Source organism: Fukomys damarensis, unplaced genomic scaffold (assembly GCF_012274545.1).
Source record: "Fukomys damarensis isolate Sample0158 unplaced genomic scaffold, DMR_v1.0_HiC HiC_scaffold_16, whole genome shotgun sequence".
NCBI lineage: Eukaryota > Metazoa > Chordata > Mammalia > Rodentia > Bathyergidae > Fukomys > Fukomys damarensis.
Window position 1 is genome coordinate 78,053,100 of NW_022900928.1, and position 20,745 is coordinate 78,073,844.

At 53.5% G+C, this 20,745-nt stretch overlaps 1 protein-coding gene across 2 annotated transcripts; it reads left to right on the forward strand.

The window, feature by feature from the left end:
• The first annotated feature begins 279 nt into the window (after nucleotides 1-279).
• St14 (suppression of tumorigenicity 14) lies at nucleotides 280-15,451 on the forward strand. 2 transcript variants are annotated; one of them, XM_010640095.3, is made up of 18 exons: nucleotides 280-520; nucleotides 640-767; nucleotides 931-1,001; nucleotides 2,051-2,208; nucleotides 2,391-2,426; nucleotides 2,691-2,931; nucleotides 5,384-5,523; nucleotides 5,794-5,891; nucleotides 7,100-7,209; nucleotides 7,323-7,453; nucleotides 9,110-9,214; nucleotides 9,430-9,540; nucleotides 9,626-9,739; nucleotides 10,051-10,173; nucleotides 10,762-10,948; nucleotides 13,473-13,747; nucleotides 14,228-14,364; nucleotides 14,461-15,451. In XM_010640095.3, the coding sequence occupies exons 1-18, from the start codon at nucleotides 355-357 to the stop codon at nucleotides 14,620-14,622; spliced, it is 2,493 nt and encodes an 830-aa protein (XP_010638397.1). In that variant the 5' UTR covers nucleotides 280-354; the 3' UTR covers nucleotides 14,623-15,451. The 2 variants fall into 2 exon arrangements, with proteins under 2 accessions (XP_010638397.1, XP_010638398.1); XM_010640096.3 differs by lacking the exons at nucleotides 280-520; nucleotides 931-1,001 and having other exon boundaries at nucleotides 718-767; nucleotides 14,461-15,448.
• The last annotated feature ends 5,294 nt before the right edge of the window (nucleotides 15,452-20,745 follow it).

Here is a 20,745-nt window from a genome sequence, read left to right on the forward strand (position 1 = left end):
CTATGTAGCTCAGGGAGGCCTTGAACTCACTGTGTAGCCTAGGCTGGCCTCGGACTTTTGGCAATTCTTCTGCCTCAGCCTCCCAAGTGCTGGATTTACAGGCATGCACCACCATACCCAGCTTTCATTTAGTGTAAACAAACGATCTGCTGGGATGCTGGGACATGTGGCCGGAAGGCGCCCTCACCTTCCTTGCAGGGGTTCACGTCTTGGAGCAGGCGCTGTGCACAGTGGCGGGCTCTGGGATGCAGCCCCCATCTCCACCCAGTCCAGCTTCCCCTGCAGCAAGATGCCAGAATTCTCCACGTGGAGCTGGGAGCCATAGGCAAGTTTCTGAGTCTGGCACCTCTCTCCATGCAGAACATGAAAGGCTTCGAGGAAGGTGTGGAGTTCCTGCCTGTGAACAACGCCAAGCAGGTGGAGAAGCGCGGTCCCCGGCGCTGGGTGGTGCTGGTGGCCCTGCTGTTCGGCTTCCTCTTGCTCTCGCTCACGGTGGGCCTGCTGGTCTGGCACTTCCAGTGTGAGTACAGCAGGCCTGTGCCTGCCCCACAGCGGGTGACCCTGGGATGCCTGTAGAGGACAAGGGTGGCGTGGGAGGAGGGGCACTGTTTCCCTGACCAGTCTGCTGGCCTGGCACAGACCAGAACGTGCAGGAGCTGAAGGTCTTCAATGGCTACCTGAGGGTCAAAAACGAGAACTTCCTGGATGCCTATGAAAACTCAAACTCCACCGAGTTTATAAACCTGGCCAAGAAGGTGAAGGAAGCGGTGAGTTCAGCTGGGAGCCCAGAGCCCTGGTGCCCCCAATCCCCTTAAAGCTGGGGGGTGAGCTGGAAGGGGCGTGGTCCCAGGAAGGGAGGAGCAGTTGGGGCTTGGGGAAGGGCCCATTACTGTGCTTTGCCCTTTCATGAGTCTTGTGCCCTACCCTCAGCTGAAGTTGTTATACAGCGAGGTCCCCATCCTGGGCCCCTACTACAGGAAGTCCACCGTGACTGCCTTCAGGTGGGTGCTAGGCGACTTCCGGGTGGGATGGTCCCTGGCCTGTTGGGAGTGGGATCTGTGTAGTGTCTATATGGGACCAAATGCCTTGTGGCCACTGTGATGAGGCCGAAGGGCGTGTCCTGTTCTGTCCTGGGTGCTGGCAACTCAGGACTCAGCTGCTTGGTTCTTCTGTCTCTGAGCAGTATGGTTAAGATGAGTTGAACCAAGGCCTATGGAATGCTTAGTGTAGTGCCTGCCCCATGCACTGCATTCAGGAAGTATGGTGATTATTTTTCCAAATCTGGCTTTGAGGGAGTTGGGAGCCTATGAGGGCTTCATGCAAACATAAAAAGAAATAAATAAACTTTGTTCTCAAAGTACTTTTTTTCAGTGGTGCTGGACATGGAGCCTAAAGCCTTGTACACGTAGACAAGTGCTCTACCAATGACCTCTTGCCCAGGCCTTTTCTCTTTCTCTGTTTTTTTTTTTTTTTTTTTGAGACATCTCACTGTTTTACCCACATTGGCCTCCAACTTGTGATCCTCATGCTTCAGTCTGCCAAGTGCTGGGATTACAAATGCGCCCCACCACTCCCAGCCTTCTGTAGAAGGGGGATGGTGTTCCCATTTGTCCAGCCTGACCTTGAACTCCTGGACACAAGTGATCCTCCTGCCTCAGCTTCCTAAACTGCTGAGACTGCAGGCACATACCACCATGCGTGGCCCCCAAAGTACTTTTTATTTTGCTTCTTCAGTTGAATCTTCAGGAATGCTGGTTGGTAGGTAACACTCTCATCTCCCTAGATCAGAAAACAGTCCCAGGAAGGGTGGTACTGTGCACCCATGTTAGTGGTCGAGTCACACCAGATTCTTTTCCCTCTATTACTCATCTGGAGCTGGCCTGGAAAATGTATGGTTGGGGGTGAGAGATGGAGAGCAGGAGGTGAGGGGTAAGATCTCTTGCTTGAGGATCAGAAGGGGGGTGCAGAGAGCCTGGGACCCAGGGTGGCCCAGAGAATGTGGGTCCTCAGATCCCCATGCCTTGCCTCAGGCTTGCCCTTGTCTCCCCAGTGAGGGCAGCGTCATCGCCTACTACTGGTCAGAATTCAGCATCCCCAAGTACCTGGAGGTGGAGGCGGAGCGGGCCATGGCCCAGAAGCGAGTAATAACACTGCCGCCCCGAGGCCGGGCACTTAGCTCCTTCATGGTGACCTCGGTGGTGGCCTTCCGTGAGTCGGGCAGGCAGGGGTGGGCATGAGGACCAGCCTGCAGGGAGGGGAGCTGGGGACACCGTCCTGGGCAGTGTGTGGAGAGGACTGTGCTGACTGGCTGGCTCCTCCCTCAGGAGGCTAAGGAAGCAGGAATGGGGACCTTGATCATAAGAGTAAATATTCTCCTTCTCGTTCCTCAGCCACTGACCCCAGAATATTACAGAGGACCCAGGACAGTAAGTATCCCATGCCACCCTGCCAGGAGGAAGACAGGAGAGATGTGGCCCCCTTCAGGCAGGCGTCCCCAAAAGTCTGATGTTGGTGATGGCAGCGCGTCCCTTCCTTACTTGCAGTCCCCTTTGAGAAGGTCCCTGCCTGCCGCCCCCTCCCCGGGTCTGGTGAAGCCTGGGATATCTCGGGGTGGGCAAGTCTGGGGTGTACTCCCCTGGGCGTTGGGGTGCTCACCCAACTCCACCCATGCCGCTCTTGCTCCTGCGCAGACAGCTGCAGTTTTGCCCTGCACGCCCGGGGCAGGGAGGTGACGCGCTTCACCACGCCTGGCTTCCCCGACAGCCCCTACCCAGCGCGAGCCCGCTGCCAATGGACCCTGCGGGGCGACGCAGGCTTGGTGCTGAGCCTCACCTTCCGCAGCTTTGATGTCGCCCCCTGTGACGAGCGGGGCAGTGACCTAGTCACAGTGTACAACAGTCTGAGCCCTGTGGAGCCCCATGCTGTGGTTCGGTGAGTGGCCTGGAGCAGCGGCGGGCGGGGCAGGGCAGCTTCCCAGCAGGGTCCGGCTCTGGGCCAAGTGTGCTATAGGCTGGGCTGCACTTTATGGCCTTTGGCCCCTGGCCATGGCGAAACTGCCAGGTGGCTGGCAGGAACTGGCGTGGGTCCAGTGGGTCTCAGAGGTGATGCCTCAGCTTCTCTGGTCTGGAGACACCAAGTCCAGCCAGAGTAGGATTGGCGTCTGTAACCACGGAGTGAGCGGATGGGAGGCTGCTGTGTAGAATGCAGGCCTTGTCAATAATCGGGCTGAGTGAGGCCCACACATCTGGAGGTGATTGCCATTGAAGACAGCTGTCGCTGGGTGTGGGCACAAACCTATAATCCCAGTCACTTGGGGGCTGAGGCAGTTCAGGACCAGCCTGGCAACTTAGAAAATGAAAACAGTGCTGGAGATGGAGCCCTGGGTTTAATCACCCATACTGGGGGGAAAAATGAAGAGAAAAAAAAGTAAAAATTGCAGGGCACAGCATGCAGTGCTTCGAGGTGGGGAGGAAGCAGAGAGCCAGAAGGGACTGTGGTGAGAACCTTTATTGTGGTTTAATTGAGAATGGAGACAGGGCAAGCTGAGCTGAGGCTCGGACTCTGACCTGTCATAGTGGGCTTGGCACTTGGGCTATTGTGATCTCTGGTACCCAGCCTGGGGTGATCATGGCCCAAGAGCACTGAGAGCGGAGGGGTGCAGTCTGAATGGGCTGGTTGGCATAGGACAGGTGCACCTGCTGGTGAGTCTCACTGTTTCTAGGGATCAGCAGCCCTGGAAGACAGTCTGTCCAGGGTGAGCAAGGCCCAGAATCAGAGCATCAGAATTATAGAAAGTAAAAGGGTGCAGTCAGTGTAGCTGCTGCTGGCTGGTGCCAGGATGCGGAGCATAGTCCTCAGCCACCAGGCGTGGGGGCCTGGCAGGCTCTTCCTATTGAATTGAGGCCGGAGGCTTCTGGCGCTCCGTGGAGTCGGGCAGCCGTTTCTTGATTCGGCCCTAAACCAAGACCAAACCATCTTTTGTTACAACTTAGCAGCTAGGATTTTTGACTGAGTACCTTTCCCATCTCTTTAATTTACTGTCACACAGCAAAGGAGTCCACAGCCCCAAAGGAAAGAAGTAGCAATCAACACTTGGAAGGAGGGTGAAAGTCACTCATTACCTTGCTACTCATTACCTAGGAAATTTCACTTGTGTGTGTGTGTGTGTGTGTGTGTGTGTGTGTGTGTGTGTGTGTGTGTGTGTGTGTTTTCTTGCAGACTGAATCCAGGGCCTTCAAACCAGCTTTTTAAAAAATTTTGAGACATGGTCTCACTAAGTCACTGTATTGCTCAGGTTGAGTTAAACTGTTGATCCTCCTGCCTCAGCCTTCTAGAGTGCTGGGATTTACAGGTGTATACCAGCATGACTGGCAACCATTGTTACATTTCTTATGTATATTCTTCAGACTTTTTTTGCTATGTATTTATGTGTTTCTTTAGAAATAGGATTTTTATTCTTGGCTTTTCCCAGTCAATCAGCCTCAGGGCTGGGGATTTAGCTCAGTGGCGCCATGCTGCCATGTAAGCATAAGGTCCTGAGTGTTCGATCCCAGGACCTGAAGAAAGGAAAAAACAAACAAACAAAAAACAAATCAATCAGCCTCATTTGTAGTGGTTGCAATGCTGCATTGTTTAGTGGCAGATGACTCAGACATTAGCTGTGGTCTCTGGAGCCTAAATGACTGAGTTTGATTCTAGTCTTGCCACTTACTAATTGTGTTTTGTTTTGTGTTTTGAGGCAGGGTCTCCCTATGTAGCTCAGGCTGGCCTAGAACTCAAGTGATCCTCCTGCCTCAGCCTTCTGAGTGCTGGGATTATAGGCATGGACCACCATGCCTGGAGCTAATTGTGGAATCTTGGGCCTCTTTTTGCCTCCATGTTCTTATCTGTGGAATGGAGACAATAGTATTTACTTTGTAGAATTGTTACAAAGATTAGGACTTAATAGATATAAAAGCCCTAAGAGGCTGTGGGTTAGTTTAGTTGTAGAGTGCTGTATGTATGAGGCCCTAATCTGATCCACAAAAAAGAAAAAAACAAAACAAAAAAGGTAGAAAAAAATCACCAAGAACTATGCCTAGCACGTTCTAAAGTGTTAGTTGTTACTGCTATTTATATTGTTGTTCAACCTGGAATTTACTTCGTAGGTCCTGTTAGGCCTTTGTCCCTAAGGCTCTGCTGCTTTACACACACAGATACCCAGGCTTCAACCCTGGTCCCGGCCTTGTGTTGGGGGTGGTGGGGTACTGACCAGGGGCTCTAAGACCCCACCCTTGGCCTTAGTGCTCAGGCCCAGGGTGCGCAGAGGGCCTTCTGGGTCCTGAGCGAGTGGGGTTGTGCAGGCTGAGTGTGTCCTGCTGACTCCCTGTCCCTCTGCCCGCAGGTTGTGTGGCGCCTACCCTCCCTCCTACAACCTGACCTTCCTCTCCTCCCAGAACGTCCTGCTCCTCACTCTGATCACCAATACAGAGCGGCGGCATCCTGGTTTTGACGCCTCCTTCTTCCAGCTGCCCAAGATGACCAGTAAGAAGGGCGGGGTCCAGATTGCAGAGAAGGAACAGGCCCTAGAGCTGACCAGAGCCTGGGAGGTTGTCGACTCACCCTGCCGCTGGCCGGCTGACCCTGTTCGGAGACAGCCTGAATCATGAGCCAGTGTGTCCCCTGCTTTGAACTTCCTAGAAGTGAGCTTCCCAGCGTCCAGGTGCCCAGGGGCAGCAGGAGGTCTCAGCACAGAGGCACCCGCCCAGCTCACCTGACCTTGGTCCTCACCCCTTCTCCTGCCTTTCCTTACAGGCTGTGGGGGCTCCTTGCGTGAACCCCAGGGGACATTCAGCACCCCGTATTACCCTGGTCACTACCCACCCAACATCAACTGCACGTGGGACATCCAGGTAGGGTATATGTGAGGGGAGGAGAGGCGGGTGCCCCAGCGCAGCAGATGAGGAGGGTCAGGGAGAGGAAAGACTCACTTCGTTATCAACTCCAAAGTGGCCACCTGTGTGATCCCCTGGTCAGGGACTGACTGAGGGACCTTGGGCCGGTCACTTAACTGCCTCAGCCTCTCCTGGCACAGTGAGGTGGGGGTGTCTGAGGTGGTGTCAGGATGGCGGCACAGGATGAGTGTGAACCCCAAGGAAGCATTTGTGAGACGGGAGAAAGACGAGTGCCTCTCGGTGCCCACGGTGCCATCCTAGTGATGTCTCATCTCTCCAAACCAGTGTCCCTCTCTTATTCATAGTTCCACTTTCCATAGCTTTACCTAGCCATGGTCAACCACAGCCCCAAAACATTAAATGGAAAGTTCCAGAAATAAACAGTTCACAAGTGTTAAGCTGTGCATTGTTCTGAGCAGTGTGACGTCTCGATCTGTTCTGTTACATTCTGCCTGGGATGGAGTCATCCCTTTGTGCCACGCATCCACCTTGTGTGGCACTTATGTATGTTCCGGGAGCCTTTGTTTTCCTAAGTGAAGGCCCCGAGCTCAAGAGTCCTGATTCTGGCTATTAGGATAGGCCAAAGAGTGGCCAGAAGTGCTTCCTTTAGGTAAACAGGGACCAGTTTCATGGGTGACAATTTTTCCTGGAATGGGGGTGGGGTTTAGTTTCTTTTTTTATCACTTATGTTTGTAATGCATAGTAATTATGTCCCCCAGCACCTGCATCACTGCCTCAGCTCCCCCCCCCCAAGATCATCAGGCCTTAGGTGCTTATGAGGAGCCCACAACTTCAGTTCCTTGAATGTGCAGTTCAAGGTCCTACAAGCATCTGATCCCACCTCAGAGCTGACAGACAGCTCAGTGGTGGGGGGTGATTGTAAATACAGTGAAGCTTCTCTTACTTGCCTGACGCTCACTTCCCACTATGCGACCTGATTCCCAACAGGCCACCAGCCAGTCCTGGTCCATGGCCTAGGGTTGAGGACCCCTGAATTAAAAGATAAGTTTAAAAAACCCCAAAGAAACATTTGTCGTAGGTACAGATGTACCATAGAATATACAGGGTTCAGTGCTGTCAGAGTCATCAGGCTCCCTGGAATGCGCCCCATACACTGGGGGCCACTGCGGTGTGCCCTGCTCCATGCTGTCCCACCCTCTGTCCAGGTGCCCCATAACCAAAATGTGAAACTGCGCTTCAAATACTTCTTCCTGCTGGAGCCCAACGTGGGGCTGGGCACCTGCTCCAAGGACTACATGGAAATCAACGGGGAGAAGTGAGCCCTGGGGGGTAGGGCTGCCACCATGGGCTGGAGGTTGGGAGAACCGGGTCCCGGGTACCCCAGGCCCAAGCTCCTAGCCGCCCCTTCACGCTTGCGATCTCCCCCAGGTACTGTGGAGAGAGGCCCCAGTTTGTCGTTATCAGCAGGAGCAGCAAGATCACGGTTCACTTCCACTCGGATCACTCCTACACCGACACAGGGTTCCTCGCTGAGTACCTCTCCTATGACTCCAGGGACCGTGAGTACCCATGGCTGGAGGGGGTGAGGGGCTGTTCTGTGTCTCATCAGCACTGTGCTTTCTAGGTTGTCAGGTATGAGAGTGTAGATGTGTGTCACTCTAGCAGCTTTTTGAGGAAAATTTTATCTTTCTTGAGTTTATTTAAAAGTTGACAAGGCTGGATATGGTGGCAGTATGTTGGCACTTGCTTGCAATCCCAGCACTTGGCAGCCTGAGGCAGAAATTCAAGGCCAGCTTGGACAACATAGTGAGACCCTGTTTCAGAACAAACTACAAACAAACAACTGACAGGATCTGGACCTCATGGCATGTGTCTGTAATCTAGCACACTGGGAGGCTGAGGCAGGAGTATTGAGAAAGCTTGATCCCAGCCTGGGCAGTTTAGTGAGACAAAAACAAAAAAGGGCTGGGGCTGGGGATTTAGCTCAGCGGCACTGAGCCTGCCTTGTAAGCACAAGGTCCTGAGTTTGATCCCCAGTACCACCAAAAAAGGAGGAGGGGGTTGGGAATGTAGCCCAATGTGAAGACCTTGGGTTCAATCCTCATCATGGAAAAATAAAATAAAATAAAACAAAAAGGCTGACAGCAAGTGCTGGTATGCACCACGACTTTCAGGAATGCATCCCCAAGGGAGGATGTCGCAGAGGACTGTCCTCGAGTTCCTGCAGCCCTCTGGCCCTTTGGCTTGGTATCACTGCGACTTTAATATCCATTCTTGTCCTTGTGGCTTTTTAGCACTGTCAGTTTTAATACTATAGGCTTGGAACATTATATGACACTGTTGGCTGCATGCAGTTTGCTGGTGTATATAACACAGTTTGAGGATTCTTTATCTGAAGTGCTTGGGACCAGAAGTGCTTCCGATTTCAGATATCTTTGGAGTTTGGAATATTCGTGTATACACAGATATCTTGGAGAAGAGACCCACCTCTGAACATGGAATTCATTTCTGTTTCCTGTGTACCTTGCGCACTTGGCCCAAGGCAACACTATTTTTAGTGCACCTGTTTGAGGGTAATTCATCACCTCTGGTCTGTGGAACTTTCCACTGTGTCCTCTTATCAGTGCTCAAACATTTCAGATTTTGGAGCAATCGGGACTTTTGGATTTTTTGGATGAAAGATGCTCAGCCTGTAATTTTTTACATTTCAACCCTGCATCTCAGAATGAAAGGCCCTTTAGAGGACATTTTAACTCTGTGTAGGAATCCACATTGAAGTTAAAATTCAACTGCATGGCTGACTGAAAGGGTAACTGGAGATGCAGATACCTTCGATCTAAAATCATGCTTGTGACCAAGGTGCATGTGTGATAGTGGCCCTGGGCCTGCTGCCCATGTTTGGCAGACGCCTTCAAGTTTCAGAAACACTGAAATGTGGGAATTATCTTGGCCCAAAGGAAGTGCATGGTGCCCTTTTGCACTTGGCTATGACCCGTGCATCATAGACCTGCCCTGCTGCTGTCCTTTGAGTCATAGGCTGGGTGACTGGCACCCAGAGGAGAGGACATAGGGCAGAGGGTCTCTGATGCAGTCCCCTCCACGGGCCCTGGAGCTGGGGTGCAGCCATCACTGGCCGGAGGGCTGGTGTAGGAGTCGCCCGGCTCTGACATCCGCAGTGTGGTAGGGAGGCTGAACTCAGGCTGCCCATCCTGCAGCCTGCCCCGGGATGTTCACGTGTGGCACGGGCCGTTGTATCCGGAGGGACCTGCGCTGCGATGGCTGGGCGGACTGCACAGACCACAGCGACGAACAGAACTGCAGTGAGTGTCTCGCCCCCACACTGTGCAGGGCCCCCTAGTGCCTCCCCGCAGGCCCTGCCTTGGGAGCTGGGAATCTCAGCTCCTTGGGAGGCTTCCGCAGCTAGTCGGGTGGGTGCCTTCCTGGCAGCCCCAGGATGGAAAAAATCCCCAGTGGGGACCCCGGCTTCTCCAGGCCAGACTGGGTTTGATGCTTGCCCTCACCCTACCGTCCCAAGGTTGTAACCCCAGCCACCAGTTCACGTGCAAGAACAAGTTATGCAAACCACTGTTCTGGGTCTGCGATGGTGTGAACGACTGCGGGGACAACAGCGATGAGCTGGCATGCAGTGAGTGGGGTGCGGTGGGGTGGGCGTGGGTGGGCATGGGTGGCCCAGGCAGGCCAGCTGGGAGTAAGGTCTTGCGCCTCCCCAGCGTGTCCCGAGGGGACCTTCAAGTGCTCCAGTGGGAAGTGCCTCCCAAAGAACCAGCAGTGCGACGGGAAGGATGACTGTGGGGACGGCTCTGATGAGGCCTCGTGTGGCACTGGTGAGTCCCAGCCCTGCCTGCCCTCCGTGGGGCACAGGGTTACTCTCACCTGAGCACACTCATGTGCAGCATGCTCACATGTTGATAAGCACAGCTGTGAAGTGCAGTGAAAAAAAGCACCCGTGGGGAGTAAGCTTCAGAAAGTGGAGAGCCTGTTGCAGAGCTGAAAGGATAGTGGGTCTGGGTGCCTTGGCGGGGCAGGCCTGAGTGAAGGGTGGGCCTGGGTGGGTCCTGGTGGGCTTCCTGTTGCCTCTGGCTTCCAGCCTCAGCAGAGCAGCTGATTCCCTCCTCCCGTCCTCCTCCCTGAACAGTGAGTGTTGTCACTTGCACCAGCCACACCTATCACTGCCACAACGGGCTGTGTGTGAATAAGGGCAACCCAGAATGTGATGGGAAGAGAGACTGCAGCGACGGCTCGGATGAAAAAGACTGTGGTGAGCAGGGCTGCGGTGTGTGGTTCAGGGGTTGTTCGATGCACACTTACCTGAGTGTATCCAGAGGTTATTCACCTGGCTTTGTACGGAGAGAGAGGGCCCATCTGGCTGCAAGACAGGATGACTTTGCCAACTGGGCAGAGATGGCTCCATGGGCCAGCTGTGTCCTGGAGAAAGCTGTCTAGGTTACTTTCTCGTCACTGTGACACAGTAACCAACACCCACAGCTTCAAGGAAGACAGGTTTATTGGGACTCATGGTCCATGGTCAGCCAGCTGGTTCCGAGGCAGAAAATGGCACAAGAGAGGGGGCCAGAGTGCAGGAAAACCTGCTCAGGTTATGGAGACCCAGAAGCAGACAGATGAGAAAAAACCTTCCAGGTCTCGCCCCTGTGACCACCTCTCCCAGCCAGACCCCACCGCCCACAGCGAATCAGCTACGAGCCCTCAGGATCACATTGCCTTCCAAAAGCCCCGCCTCTGAGCTCATTGCCCCCATACTCAGAGTTCCACTGTGCTGAGCGCTTCTCCTGGGGGCTGAGCAGCCCCACCTTGACTCGCCTGTGCTTGGGTTCTGTCTCCTCTGCAGACTGTGGGCTGCAGTCATTCACCAAACGGGCTCGGGTGGTCGGGGGCACAGACGCCGAGAAAGGCGAGTGGCCCTGGCAGGTAAGCCTCCATGCCCTGGGCCACGGCCATGTCTGCGGGGCCTCGCTCATCTCTCCCAACTGGCTGGTCTCGGCGGCGCACTGCTTTGTGGATGAAAGCAGTTTCAAGTAGGTATCGGGGTGATGCCAGGGTGGGCTGGCACCTGGTCAGGGCAGTAGAGTAGCAGATATTCCAGAAAACTTCCTTTTATTAGGTGCTCACTGCCTGTGGCACTAACAAGCTAGGCAGGTCCGCTCTTATCCCCACGGTTGCAGACTCAGGGAGGTGAGGGCTTTTGCTTGGGGTTGATATAGCTGAGTGGCAGGGCCAGACCTATGCCCAGGTGTGACAGTTCCGAAGCCTGTTTGGTCAGTCTCTGCGCTTCATGGCTCCTTGGGAGCTTTGGATCTGGGTTCCAGCTCTGGCCTGCTGAATGCAGATGACCTTAGAGAGGTTATTTGGACTCCTAGGTGCTGGGCTCCTCCCTGGCCATGTGATGCTGATAACTAAAGCTGATAACAAACTCAAAACACCTAGTGCTGTGCCTGGCACACAGTAGGCACAAGCCTTGTCACACTGGTGTCCCAGGCACCAGGGTTTGAGAGGCCAGAGGAGCGGCAGGAACAGGTGGCTGGGTGTGGGGCTGGGGCACTGTGTGTCTTCGCTCCTGGCCTACCAGGCTCTCTGGCCTCTCAGGGCTTTTGTCTTTCACTCTCCTCCAGCCCAAGAGCATTCTCCTTTCTCTCTGGTCACGTTCAGTACCATCTGGGCAGAAATGATTCTCCTTTCTTTTGGGAGCTTATGGGAGCTTCCCTAAGAATTTTTAAAAATACATTTTAATCTCAGAACCCGGACAAATTGCAAAGGTAGTGGAGAAGTCTTGTGTACTCTTTACCCAGAGCCCCTCAGTGTTAATATAAGAAACTAGCACCAGTCCCTTGCATATTGGCCAGACTCACCAGGCCTAATGCAAACGTTACTCCTCTCCAAGAAGCAGGCCAGGGTGGCACCCTGCATCTCCTTGCCTGTCCCCAGTGCCCTGTGGTCTGGGACTTTCTTAGACTTCTGGTCAGTCCCGAGACCACATGTGCTATAGACTGTCCTCCTGTGGGGCTCATCTGAGGTTGTTCTGGACTGAGGCGAGGAATGTCTGGGAAGACTGTCCCATCATATCAGCAGGTAGTGACATTGTGCAGCTCCCTGCAGTGAATCTACTTGTTATCCTTGGCTTAGGGATCATACTCGCTGGCTTTTCTCTCCGTGAAGCAATGCTTCTCCCTTCTGTATGCCCATCTTTGGAAGTGAGTCAATTTAGAACTTTTCTATAAAGAAGGTTGGTCCTTCTCTTGTATTTGTTCGGTCATTTACTTATGTTCGTATAGGCTTTATATTTGGGGTGCAATCCAACAGCATGATATTTACTGTGTGGCTCGAACTGCTTTAGAATTGACCACTTGGGAGCTTTTCTAAGTTGGCTTCTGTGTCACATGCTCTGGTCTTTCAAAAAAAAAAAAAGTTTTGGGTCACTTCCTTGCTTTCTACAACTATCAGGCTCTTTAGATCCCTCTTGTACTTTCTCTGTCCCAGTCCTAGAATCAGTTGTTTTTCCAAGACACACTATTTTTATTAAGATAGAGTCTTGCTATGCAGTTCAGGCTGACCTTGAACTCAGGGATTACAGGCATGTGCCATGCCCGGCTCCTGAGGCACACTTTTACCAGGGGATGGGGTCTAGAAACCAAGATGTGGACACTCAGTGTGCCCTCTGGCACTGCAGTGTCTCTATCTCTTGGCACTCGGTAGGTCTGGCTAGAGGACAGGGATTCAATCCAGGCCCTTGTTCGCTCCTGCCCTTCTCTCTTTGCTTCGTTGTTTCATTTTTCATGTTGATCATCAGTCTTCTTTCTGCTAATTAATAGTGCAGTTGCAGTGGGAGGTGTAGCTCTGTGGTGGAATATTTGCCCAGCAAACTCAAGGCCCTGGGTTCCAGCCCCTGCACTGCGAAGAAAGTAAAGTGCAATTAATCTATTCACCATCCACTGTTACTACTAGCACCAGGAGAGGAATATGAATAAAACTTGGTTCCTGCACTTCGCAGACTTGCCTGGTGGGGATTAAATCTGTTACACACACACACACACACACACAGACACCACACTCACACGCGTGTGCCTACGCATATCCACTCACATGCACATGGTCAGTGCTGTGCCAGAACCATGTGCCCACAGCCTTGGTCCCAGGGTATGGTGTTTTGAATTCGGCCTGTGGGCTGGGAAGGTGCAGTCCTTGGGAAGACTGCACTTCGTCAGCTCTGTCAGTGCGTCTTCGTCAGCTCTGCCTGTCCACGGTTACCAGCTGCCTGGCAACACCTGGGGGTCATGTGTATCTTCCCACCTGGTCTCTGCTGCTGGTGGCTGTGTAGACCTAAAGAGCCAGAGGCTGAGCATGTTGGTTTGCCAAGTCTCTGAGGTAGTTTATAAAGAGAAGAGCATTGTCTTGGCTCATGGTTTTTGAGGATCCAGCCACAGCAAGCAGAGCCTTGCTTTCAGGTCTCTGTGGGTGCTGGATGGCAGTAGTGGGGAGCATGTGATGGGGTGACACTGCTCCCCTCGGGTCCTCACCCAGCCTTGCCCCTCCTTTCCCTCCCAGGTACTCGGACCCCACCAAGTGGACGGCCTTCCTGGGTCTGCTGGACCAGGGCCAGCGCACGGCCACCGGGGTGCAGGAGCATGAGCTCAAACGCATCATCCCACACCCCTCCTTCAATGACTTCACCTTTGACTATGACATCGCCCTGCTGGAGCTGAAGAATCCGGCTGAGTACAGTGCCGTGGTGCGGCCCATCTGCCTGCCCGACACCACCCACGTCTTCCCTACCGGCAAGGCCATCTGGGTCACAGGCTGGGGGCACACGCAAGAGGGAGGTGAGCTTCCCATCAGGCCAGGGAACCGCCTGTGGGAGACATGGGGAGCACCATGAGAACGCCCACATAGCACGCTGCCGAGGAACAGACCTGACCTAATGGCGGTGGCACTGGTGCACTTTTATCTTCCTGCTGTTGTCCCCATGCCCCATATTTGGTGCTTTTTTGGTTTTTGGGGTGCTCAGGGCCTCATGCATGCTAGGCAAGTGCTCTACTCCTGAGCTGCACCCCAGCTCACCTTGGTTTACAAGTCTGACAGCTCCCCAGCTTTTCAGAGCTGCTGTGTTCTGGGGCTGCCTCATAGCCAACACGCAGGTGCACCACCTACTAAGGCTTGTCAGTCTTGGGTGTTGAGTTGTTTCCAGGACTTGTTGGTTAACTGATGCCCGTGGGGAGCATCTTCAAGGAGCTTTTGCTCACGCGGCATGGCTCCCTGAGGAGCTGCGTGCCTGAGTCCACTCTGTCCTGTCCTCTCCCCAGGCACTGGGGCACCCATCCTGCAGAAGGGTGAGATCCGGGTCATCAACCAGACAACTTGTGAGGACCTGCTGCCACAGCAGATCACCCCACGCATGATGTGTGTGGGTTTCCTCAGTGGGGGCGTGGATGCCTGCCAGGTGTGTGGGCTGAGGCAGGTGGGCCCAGGAGGGGTGGGGGCTGTGGTGCTGGGAAGGGCTGGGTGGGACCTCATGCATGGAACTCTCTCCTTTCAGGGTGACTCTGGGGGACCCCTGTCCAGTGTGGAGGCCGATGGACGAATCTTCCAGGCAGGCATAGTGAGCTGGGGTGAAGGCTGTGCTCAGAAGAACAAGCCAGGTGTATACACGAGGCTCCCTGTATTTCGGACCTGGATCAAAGAGCAAACCGGGGTGTAGAGACAGGTCCCCCCACAGTGATTCCAACGTGCATGCCTGTGGGGCCACCCAGCAGGCCAGGTACAGTCTGAGGACAGGACCCATGACTACCTTCCTGCTTTGGGCCCCGCCTCCCCCAGAACCCTCACCTGCAGGACACTGAATTCACCTGGCCTCCCTGGCCTCCAGGCACAGCCCAGGGGTGAGGAGGAGGAGCGACTGCCAGTGCTGCCAGTGAAGGTTCCAGGACATGGCTTTCCAGCGGTGGCCCACTGGGCGCAGGCTGTCTTCTGCAGTGGGCATCTGGGCCAGGGCAGCTGCCGGGCAGCTTCAGGGACCCTCTCCATGCAAGTGGTGGGGTCATAGGCTCAGGGCTGTGAGGTCCTAGGGTTGCCCTCTTCAGGAAACCCCAGCTGCAGGACTCTGGAAAACAGAGGAGTCTAAAAATGGATTTGTTTCACCAGCTCCTAGGGTGGCTAAAGCTGTGTATTTGTGTGTGTGAGATAAAAATTATGTTTCTTTTTCACTACTCTTTCTCCTGAAATTGACAGGCTCTCCTTCCTCCTAGCTCCATTTGCAAGAAACTAGTCTTAAATTCCCCTCAGATGGGTATCCTTCAGGTTCAACCCTTCCCCAAGACCCTCAGCAGGTGGTCCGGAGGGACTAGGTTATCATCTTTGACTGTGCCTGTCACAGTGGAGTCCTGGGGCAGAAACATTGGGGTCCCTGGAGAACACACAGAGGAGACTTCCTGTGCTGCACTCAACCCTCCAGAGTGAGCAGCTCTGTGCTCTGAGAGGCCGCAGAGGGTTGAAATGCATGCTGGAGTTTGAGAAGCAGTGTAACAGTGGTTGGTCCTGCCACTCTAGGACTCATGGCATCGCCAGGTTCTCCACCAGGTGTCCAGACCAAAGTCTGCAGGGGTGCCCTTGATGCCATCCTGGCAGGGTCCTGGAAGCCTGTTGAGATTTATAGACTTGTTTGATCTCTGGGAAATCAATGAAGTGCTTTCCAAAGTCCTGTAGCCAAGTGTAGTATTGCTTCTGGCCAGAAAGCAGGATAGGCAAAGTGTCCACAACCAGTGGGAACTCAGGTGCATCACTCAGGCTCATTGCTAGTAGCTCTCACGAAGACTGAAGTCACTGGCACCAACAAAGCCGGAGTCAGCAAGGGGGGTACTGGGCTGAAGTGACACTGACCTGCCTTTCCTTTGCTGAGGAAGGCGGGGTCTGGGACACTGTGCAGCGTAGCCTTGTGCTTGGTGAACAGCCTCCATCCTTGCCTTTGTAGTCCAGAATATTCATTTTGCACTGGTTCCAAATTGTGTAACTGGCCCTGCAGCCTCACATACCTGGCTATTCTCTGCAGCCAAGGGGAGTTGGGAGATGTAGACAGGAAGGAAGACAGAAGCCCAGGAAGCTGGAAGAGGTGGTAATCAAGGAGGCATGGCATGGCATCAGATAGATGGGAAAATGGACTTTGTCTAGCTTCCTGGCTGCTGCCCTTTGCACGGGAGGAGACCTAAGGTCCTTAGCTTTGTAGCCTTGAAGGTGTAGCTGGGTCTGTCAGGTGGGGTGGGGAGCATTCTTGGGTGCATGGGGGCTGTGTAGTGCAGTGCTGGTCCCCCCAGCTCAGGGCACACCCCAGAGTCTTATCCCTGGTTGACATCTGTTCCCCTCAGACTCCATGCATCTTGTTTCAACCACTATCCAAAACCATTTCACTTAAAGAATGTTGAGCCCTAGCAGGGCGTAGTGGTGCACGCCTATAATCCCAGCATGCGGGAGGCTGAGGCAAGAGGATTGCTGTGAGCTCAGACCATCCTGGGCTACATAGTGAGTTCCAGGTCAGTCTCAACTACATAGTGAGACCCTGTCTCAAAAAACCAAAACAAACAAAAACCCAAGAATGTTGAGCCTTGGTGTTGCACCCACAGGGAGTCATATCCAGACCCAGGTGCTGCAGGACCCACAGTGAAAATGGGATTAAGGAGGATGGGCCTTATAGAAGACGCAAGGTTTCCAATCCTGGGCACCCAGGGCCATTAAGCTCAAGGGGCCGGGAGGCTGTCATTCAGACATCTAGCCACGTGGTGGCGATGTCTAGCTGTTACAGCAGAAGGCCTCTCCTGGGAGTGGGGTAGGGGTGGGGCGACAGGAGAAAGGGTTTCCTGGCTGTTTGAATCACCCTGCTTTGCAGTACAACTGCAGGGCAAGCATGCAAGAGTCCTAGAATGCAAAGCCTTTCCTAGTCATTTAACACTTTAGCCCTTTTAGTGCTGGTCCCACCTGTATGAAGGCAGGACCTCTGATCTCAGCGGCGCTACCTGGAGGAACCGCTACCTTGAGGAACGCATGTTCCCAGGCGGGAACCATATGCTTCACATATGCTAAAGGCAATCATGCCTGTAGCATAGAAGAGTCTTTAAATGCTTTAATTTGGGGATACACGGCAGTTTTTTCTATGCACGAGTTAAAACTGTTTCCAGGCAGCGGATGTGAGTGGACTGGCGTTTGGCAGCTTCTCCTCTGAGCACGAGTCCTTTTCTCTTGAGAATCATGACAGACCTTCTAGAGACTCCTGATGCCCCTGAAACTTTCCTGCCAGGATGCCCTGTTTCCCTATGGGGGTTTGCTCTAGCCTGTCCTGTGCTTATATGCTGCTGTGGCCACCTAGTAAGAGGGCTGGTGACTTTCATTGTCTGTGACCCACCTCATGGTGCCCACGAGGGGCAGTAGGTTGAGAAGAGAAGGAACACTGGTGGAAGGGGGCAGGGGTAATTGTGTCATAGGGTAGCCACTGTGCTGAGGTCTCACAGGGTGACCAGAGGGAGCTGGGAAGACCCTAAATAGCACAGGGAACGATGAGAGCAAACCCCAGACATGAGTGCAAACCCCAGACATGAGTGGCCTGGGGTTAGGATGCTGGGTTTGCCTAGAACACGGTCCACACTGCTCCTCCATAAGGTGAACAGAGCTGCATTGACAGCAGGGTCTGCTAGATGGTGAGTCTCCAGTAACAGGTGTGTATGTGTGTTTTCACATGCATGTGTGTGTGTGGGCTGTGGCTGCCCGACTCTACGCCAGCTGAGCCTCTCTAACCTCGGGGCAGAGCAGCACGGACAGCAGGAACAATTAGGGTGCTCAGGCCTGTCTCACACAGGCTGCCCTGTGTGTGGGCCACTGTCCTGCCCCTGCACACTGAGCCATAAGTCACACAAGTGGCTTTTGTGGCCCAGTTGTGCCCACAGTGAGGGAGCTGAGTTGAAGATAACTTCCCTTCAGGAGGATTTCACCGAGCCCGACAATCCTTTCCTGCCCCACTTCCTTCTCTTCCCAGGCCCCTTCCTTGCATGCCTGCTGCTGGGAGGCAGTGTCCCTTCTGTTCTTTCCACTCACCTCCCATCTTTCTAAAAAGCCACTGTTTCCAGGCGTGGGTGGGGTCATTTCCACTGTCTCAGCACCTTCCAGCCTGAGGCCGTGCATGCCCCAACTTTCCTTCCCCCAGCTGCAGGCCACTCATCCCCTCCCTGCCCGGAGCCTCCACCTTGGAGCTTATCACTGTTTCCCTGCCCACACCCTGGCCTCCCTGCCAGCCCTCTCTGGAACCTCATATGGTGTTGTTTAACTCGACAGGGAAATTCTTCCATTCTTGGCCGATCTTTTCCACAAGGCTGCAGGAACACGGGTGTGTGCTAGGGGTACCAAGCAGCCATGGGGGAAGTGGTCAGAGGACAGTTTTCAAGTCACAGGGCATCAACTCCTCTCGAGTTCACAGTCCCAGCACTGCACAGCCCAGAAAGACAGCACAGGAGAAATTCCCAGGTACAGTTTAGGGGAAAGAAGGAAAGAAACCCTTCCTTAATTCACCAATTCGTTGTCATGTGTGATCAGGAAGCAAGACAGCCCTGGTTGTGGGATGCGGCTGCATTAGGCTCAGCAGGACCCCAGAGATGCTGTCAGCCGGGACACAGGGTGCTGAGCCCCCAGAGCCAGGAGAGAGCCCTTGGTCCTAGCATGCTCCATAGGGCCCAGGCTCTGAGCAAAGGTGTGTCACAGACTCCTTCCTGTGTGACCCTTCCACTGTTCAGTGACATCTTTCCTAGGTCAGCAGCTTCCTGAGGGCCATCCTTTTAGAACAGAACAAACTATCCCAGCGCCTCGTGGGAAAGAGACGTAAGGCTGCCCAGCAGTCCTCCAGGGAGGACTTTCTGTCCCCCCTTACATGTTGTGGAGTGCAGAATGGCTTCCTGTGACAGGCAGAGGAAGGAGACTCACGCTCTGCCTCCACCTCATCTGTACCCTTGTGCTCACCACAGGGGGGCTGAACACTGTGTCTGATTCCTCATCTGGGTGCTGGGGCTGTGTAGGATCTGGGCATTGTCTCTCAATAGTGTAAGACAGAAGCAGCAGCATCACCAGTACCTTGCATATTTCCTCTGCCACAGTCATGAAGAGGCGTCATTGTCTTCACACAGTCCTTGCGAAGGGGGTAGGGAAGAGGCACCCATGCTCCTCATGCCATGGTTTGTGCTCCTCTGGAGCCACGACCTTCTCCACTGGGGCCTCGGAGGTTGAGATCCAGAACTCTTGCCAGGTAATAAATCCACTGGCTTAGGCACATGTGGAAAGGTCAAAAGAAACCTTCACTAGTTGGGCTCTGAAATGGTTCCTTCAGCATTTTTGGATCTTTCCTGTTCCATTTCCTTGGCCACCCCAGCACCACTGGGCATTTCCCTTTCTCAGGGCCAGGTCATCTGCTTTCTCTTACTCCTTTGCCTGCAGCAGTGTGGATGGGAGGAGAAATGTTTCCTTGAGGTCTTGGCCCTGGGCAGCAGAACGATGTGTTCTGTCCTCTGATTCAATGGAACCAGCTCCTGCCTGCTGTCTTCCTCCACTGAATCCTTCATTTCTGCCCAGTGCTGCTTGGTTTAGCAACAAGCCTAGCAAAAGGGACAGAGGCTTGAAGTGATGGGGAGCTTTGGCCTGAGCCTTGAGTGGAAAAGGAGGGTCGACAGAAATTCTGCTAGGAGTCAGGTGGGTGGGGTACCACTGAGCCCAGACTTCCCCGTCTTAGGGAGTCACAAGTTGAACAAAAATATTTCCACGTCAGCTGTGACAAGGAGTTTCACCGACCTGGGGAATGGAACAAAAACAAAGCTGAAAACACAATTCCATTTTGTCCTAGTTTAAAGGCTTTGGAAAGACAAACAAGGGGCTTACAGTTTGAGCTGTCTCACTGGGTACTTGTGTTAAACAAAAGTCTTTTGATTTTAAATATTTTGAAAGTTTGAGGGTAAGTAAAGAACATTTTGGCTTTAGAACTTGCCCTGCAGCTCATTCCAGACGAGAGCTGTAGGGGGCGCTCACACACCAGTTTACAGTTCAGTGTGGTCGGTGGCCAGAGCGGTGTGGTCCCCAAAGAAGCTTCAGATCGCCGGGACGCTCCTCAGATCACCTTTGCAAGTGAGGTTTCATCCCATTGACTGTGTCTGGAAACCTCCATGTCTCTAAAGCTCTCCTCTGAGGGTAAACTGCAATAATCCCTCTAGAGCTTCTTGGCCACCTTGGTAAAATGTTCACCTCAGACACTAGGATGGATGAGATCTGGAGAGGGCTTTGCTAATTGCCTGCCTCCGCTAGCTTGTACTGCTACCCCAGAGCACCAGTGCTGTGAAGAGGTTGGCTGCTCTGTGACGGTCTTGAAAACAGCCTCACCAGTGAGGGTGGAAATAACAGAGGGAGGCTGGAAATGTGCAGAGGCCTGTATTATGCCCTTTTGCTCTTGCCCAGGCTGGCCTCCTGCTGTGCACCACCTGCTTAGAGGGGTGCTGCATGGGGTCTCACAGAGGCAGGGCACTCAAGTGAGTGTTTCCTACAGACAGTGCCCAGCTACTCAGATGTGTTTCTTGCTCTAGGAATGAATGGTGAGCATATTTGGTACCCCATGTCCTGTCATCCTAGAGTCTGAATTCTGTCCCTTTGTGTCCTTCCTAGGTATTTTCCACTCCCTCTGTAATAGTGAACCTTTCTCTGTTTTGTTCATCAGTCATTTATAGGATTACACAAGTAATTTCCAGGAAGTGAAGCCAGACTTTGTGTCTACACTGATCACAAGTTGTACAACTTCTTTTGTGTGCCTGGA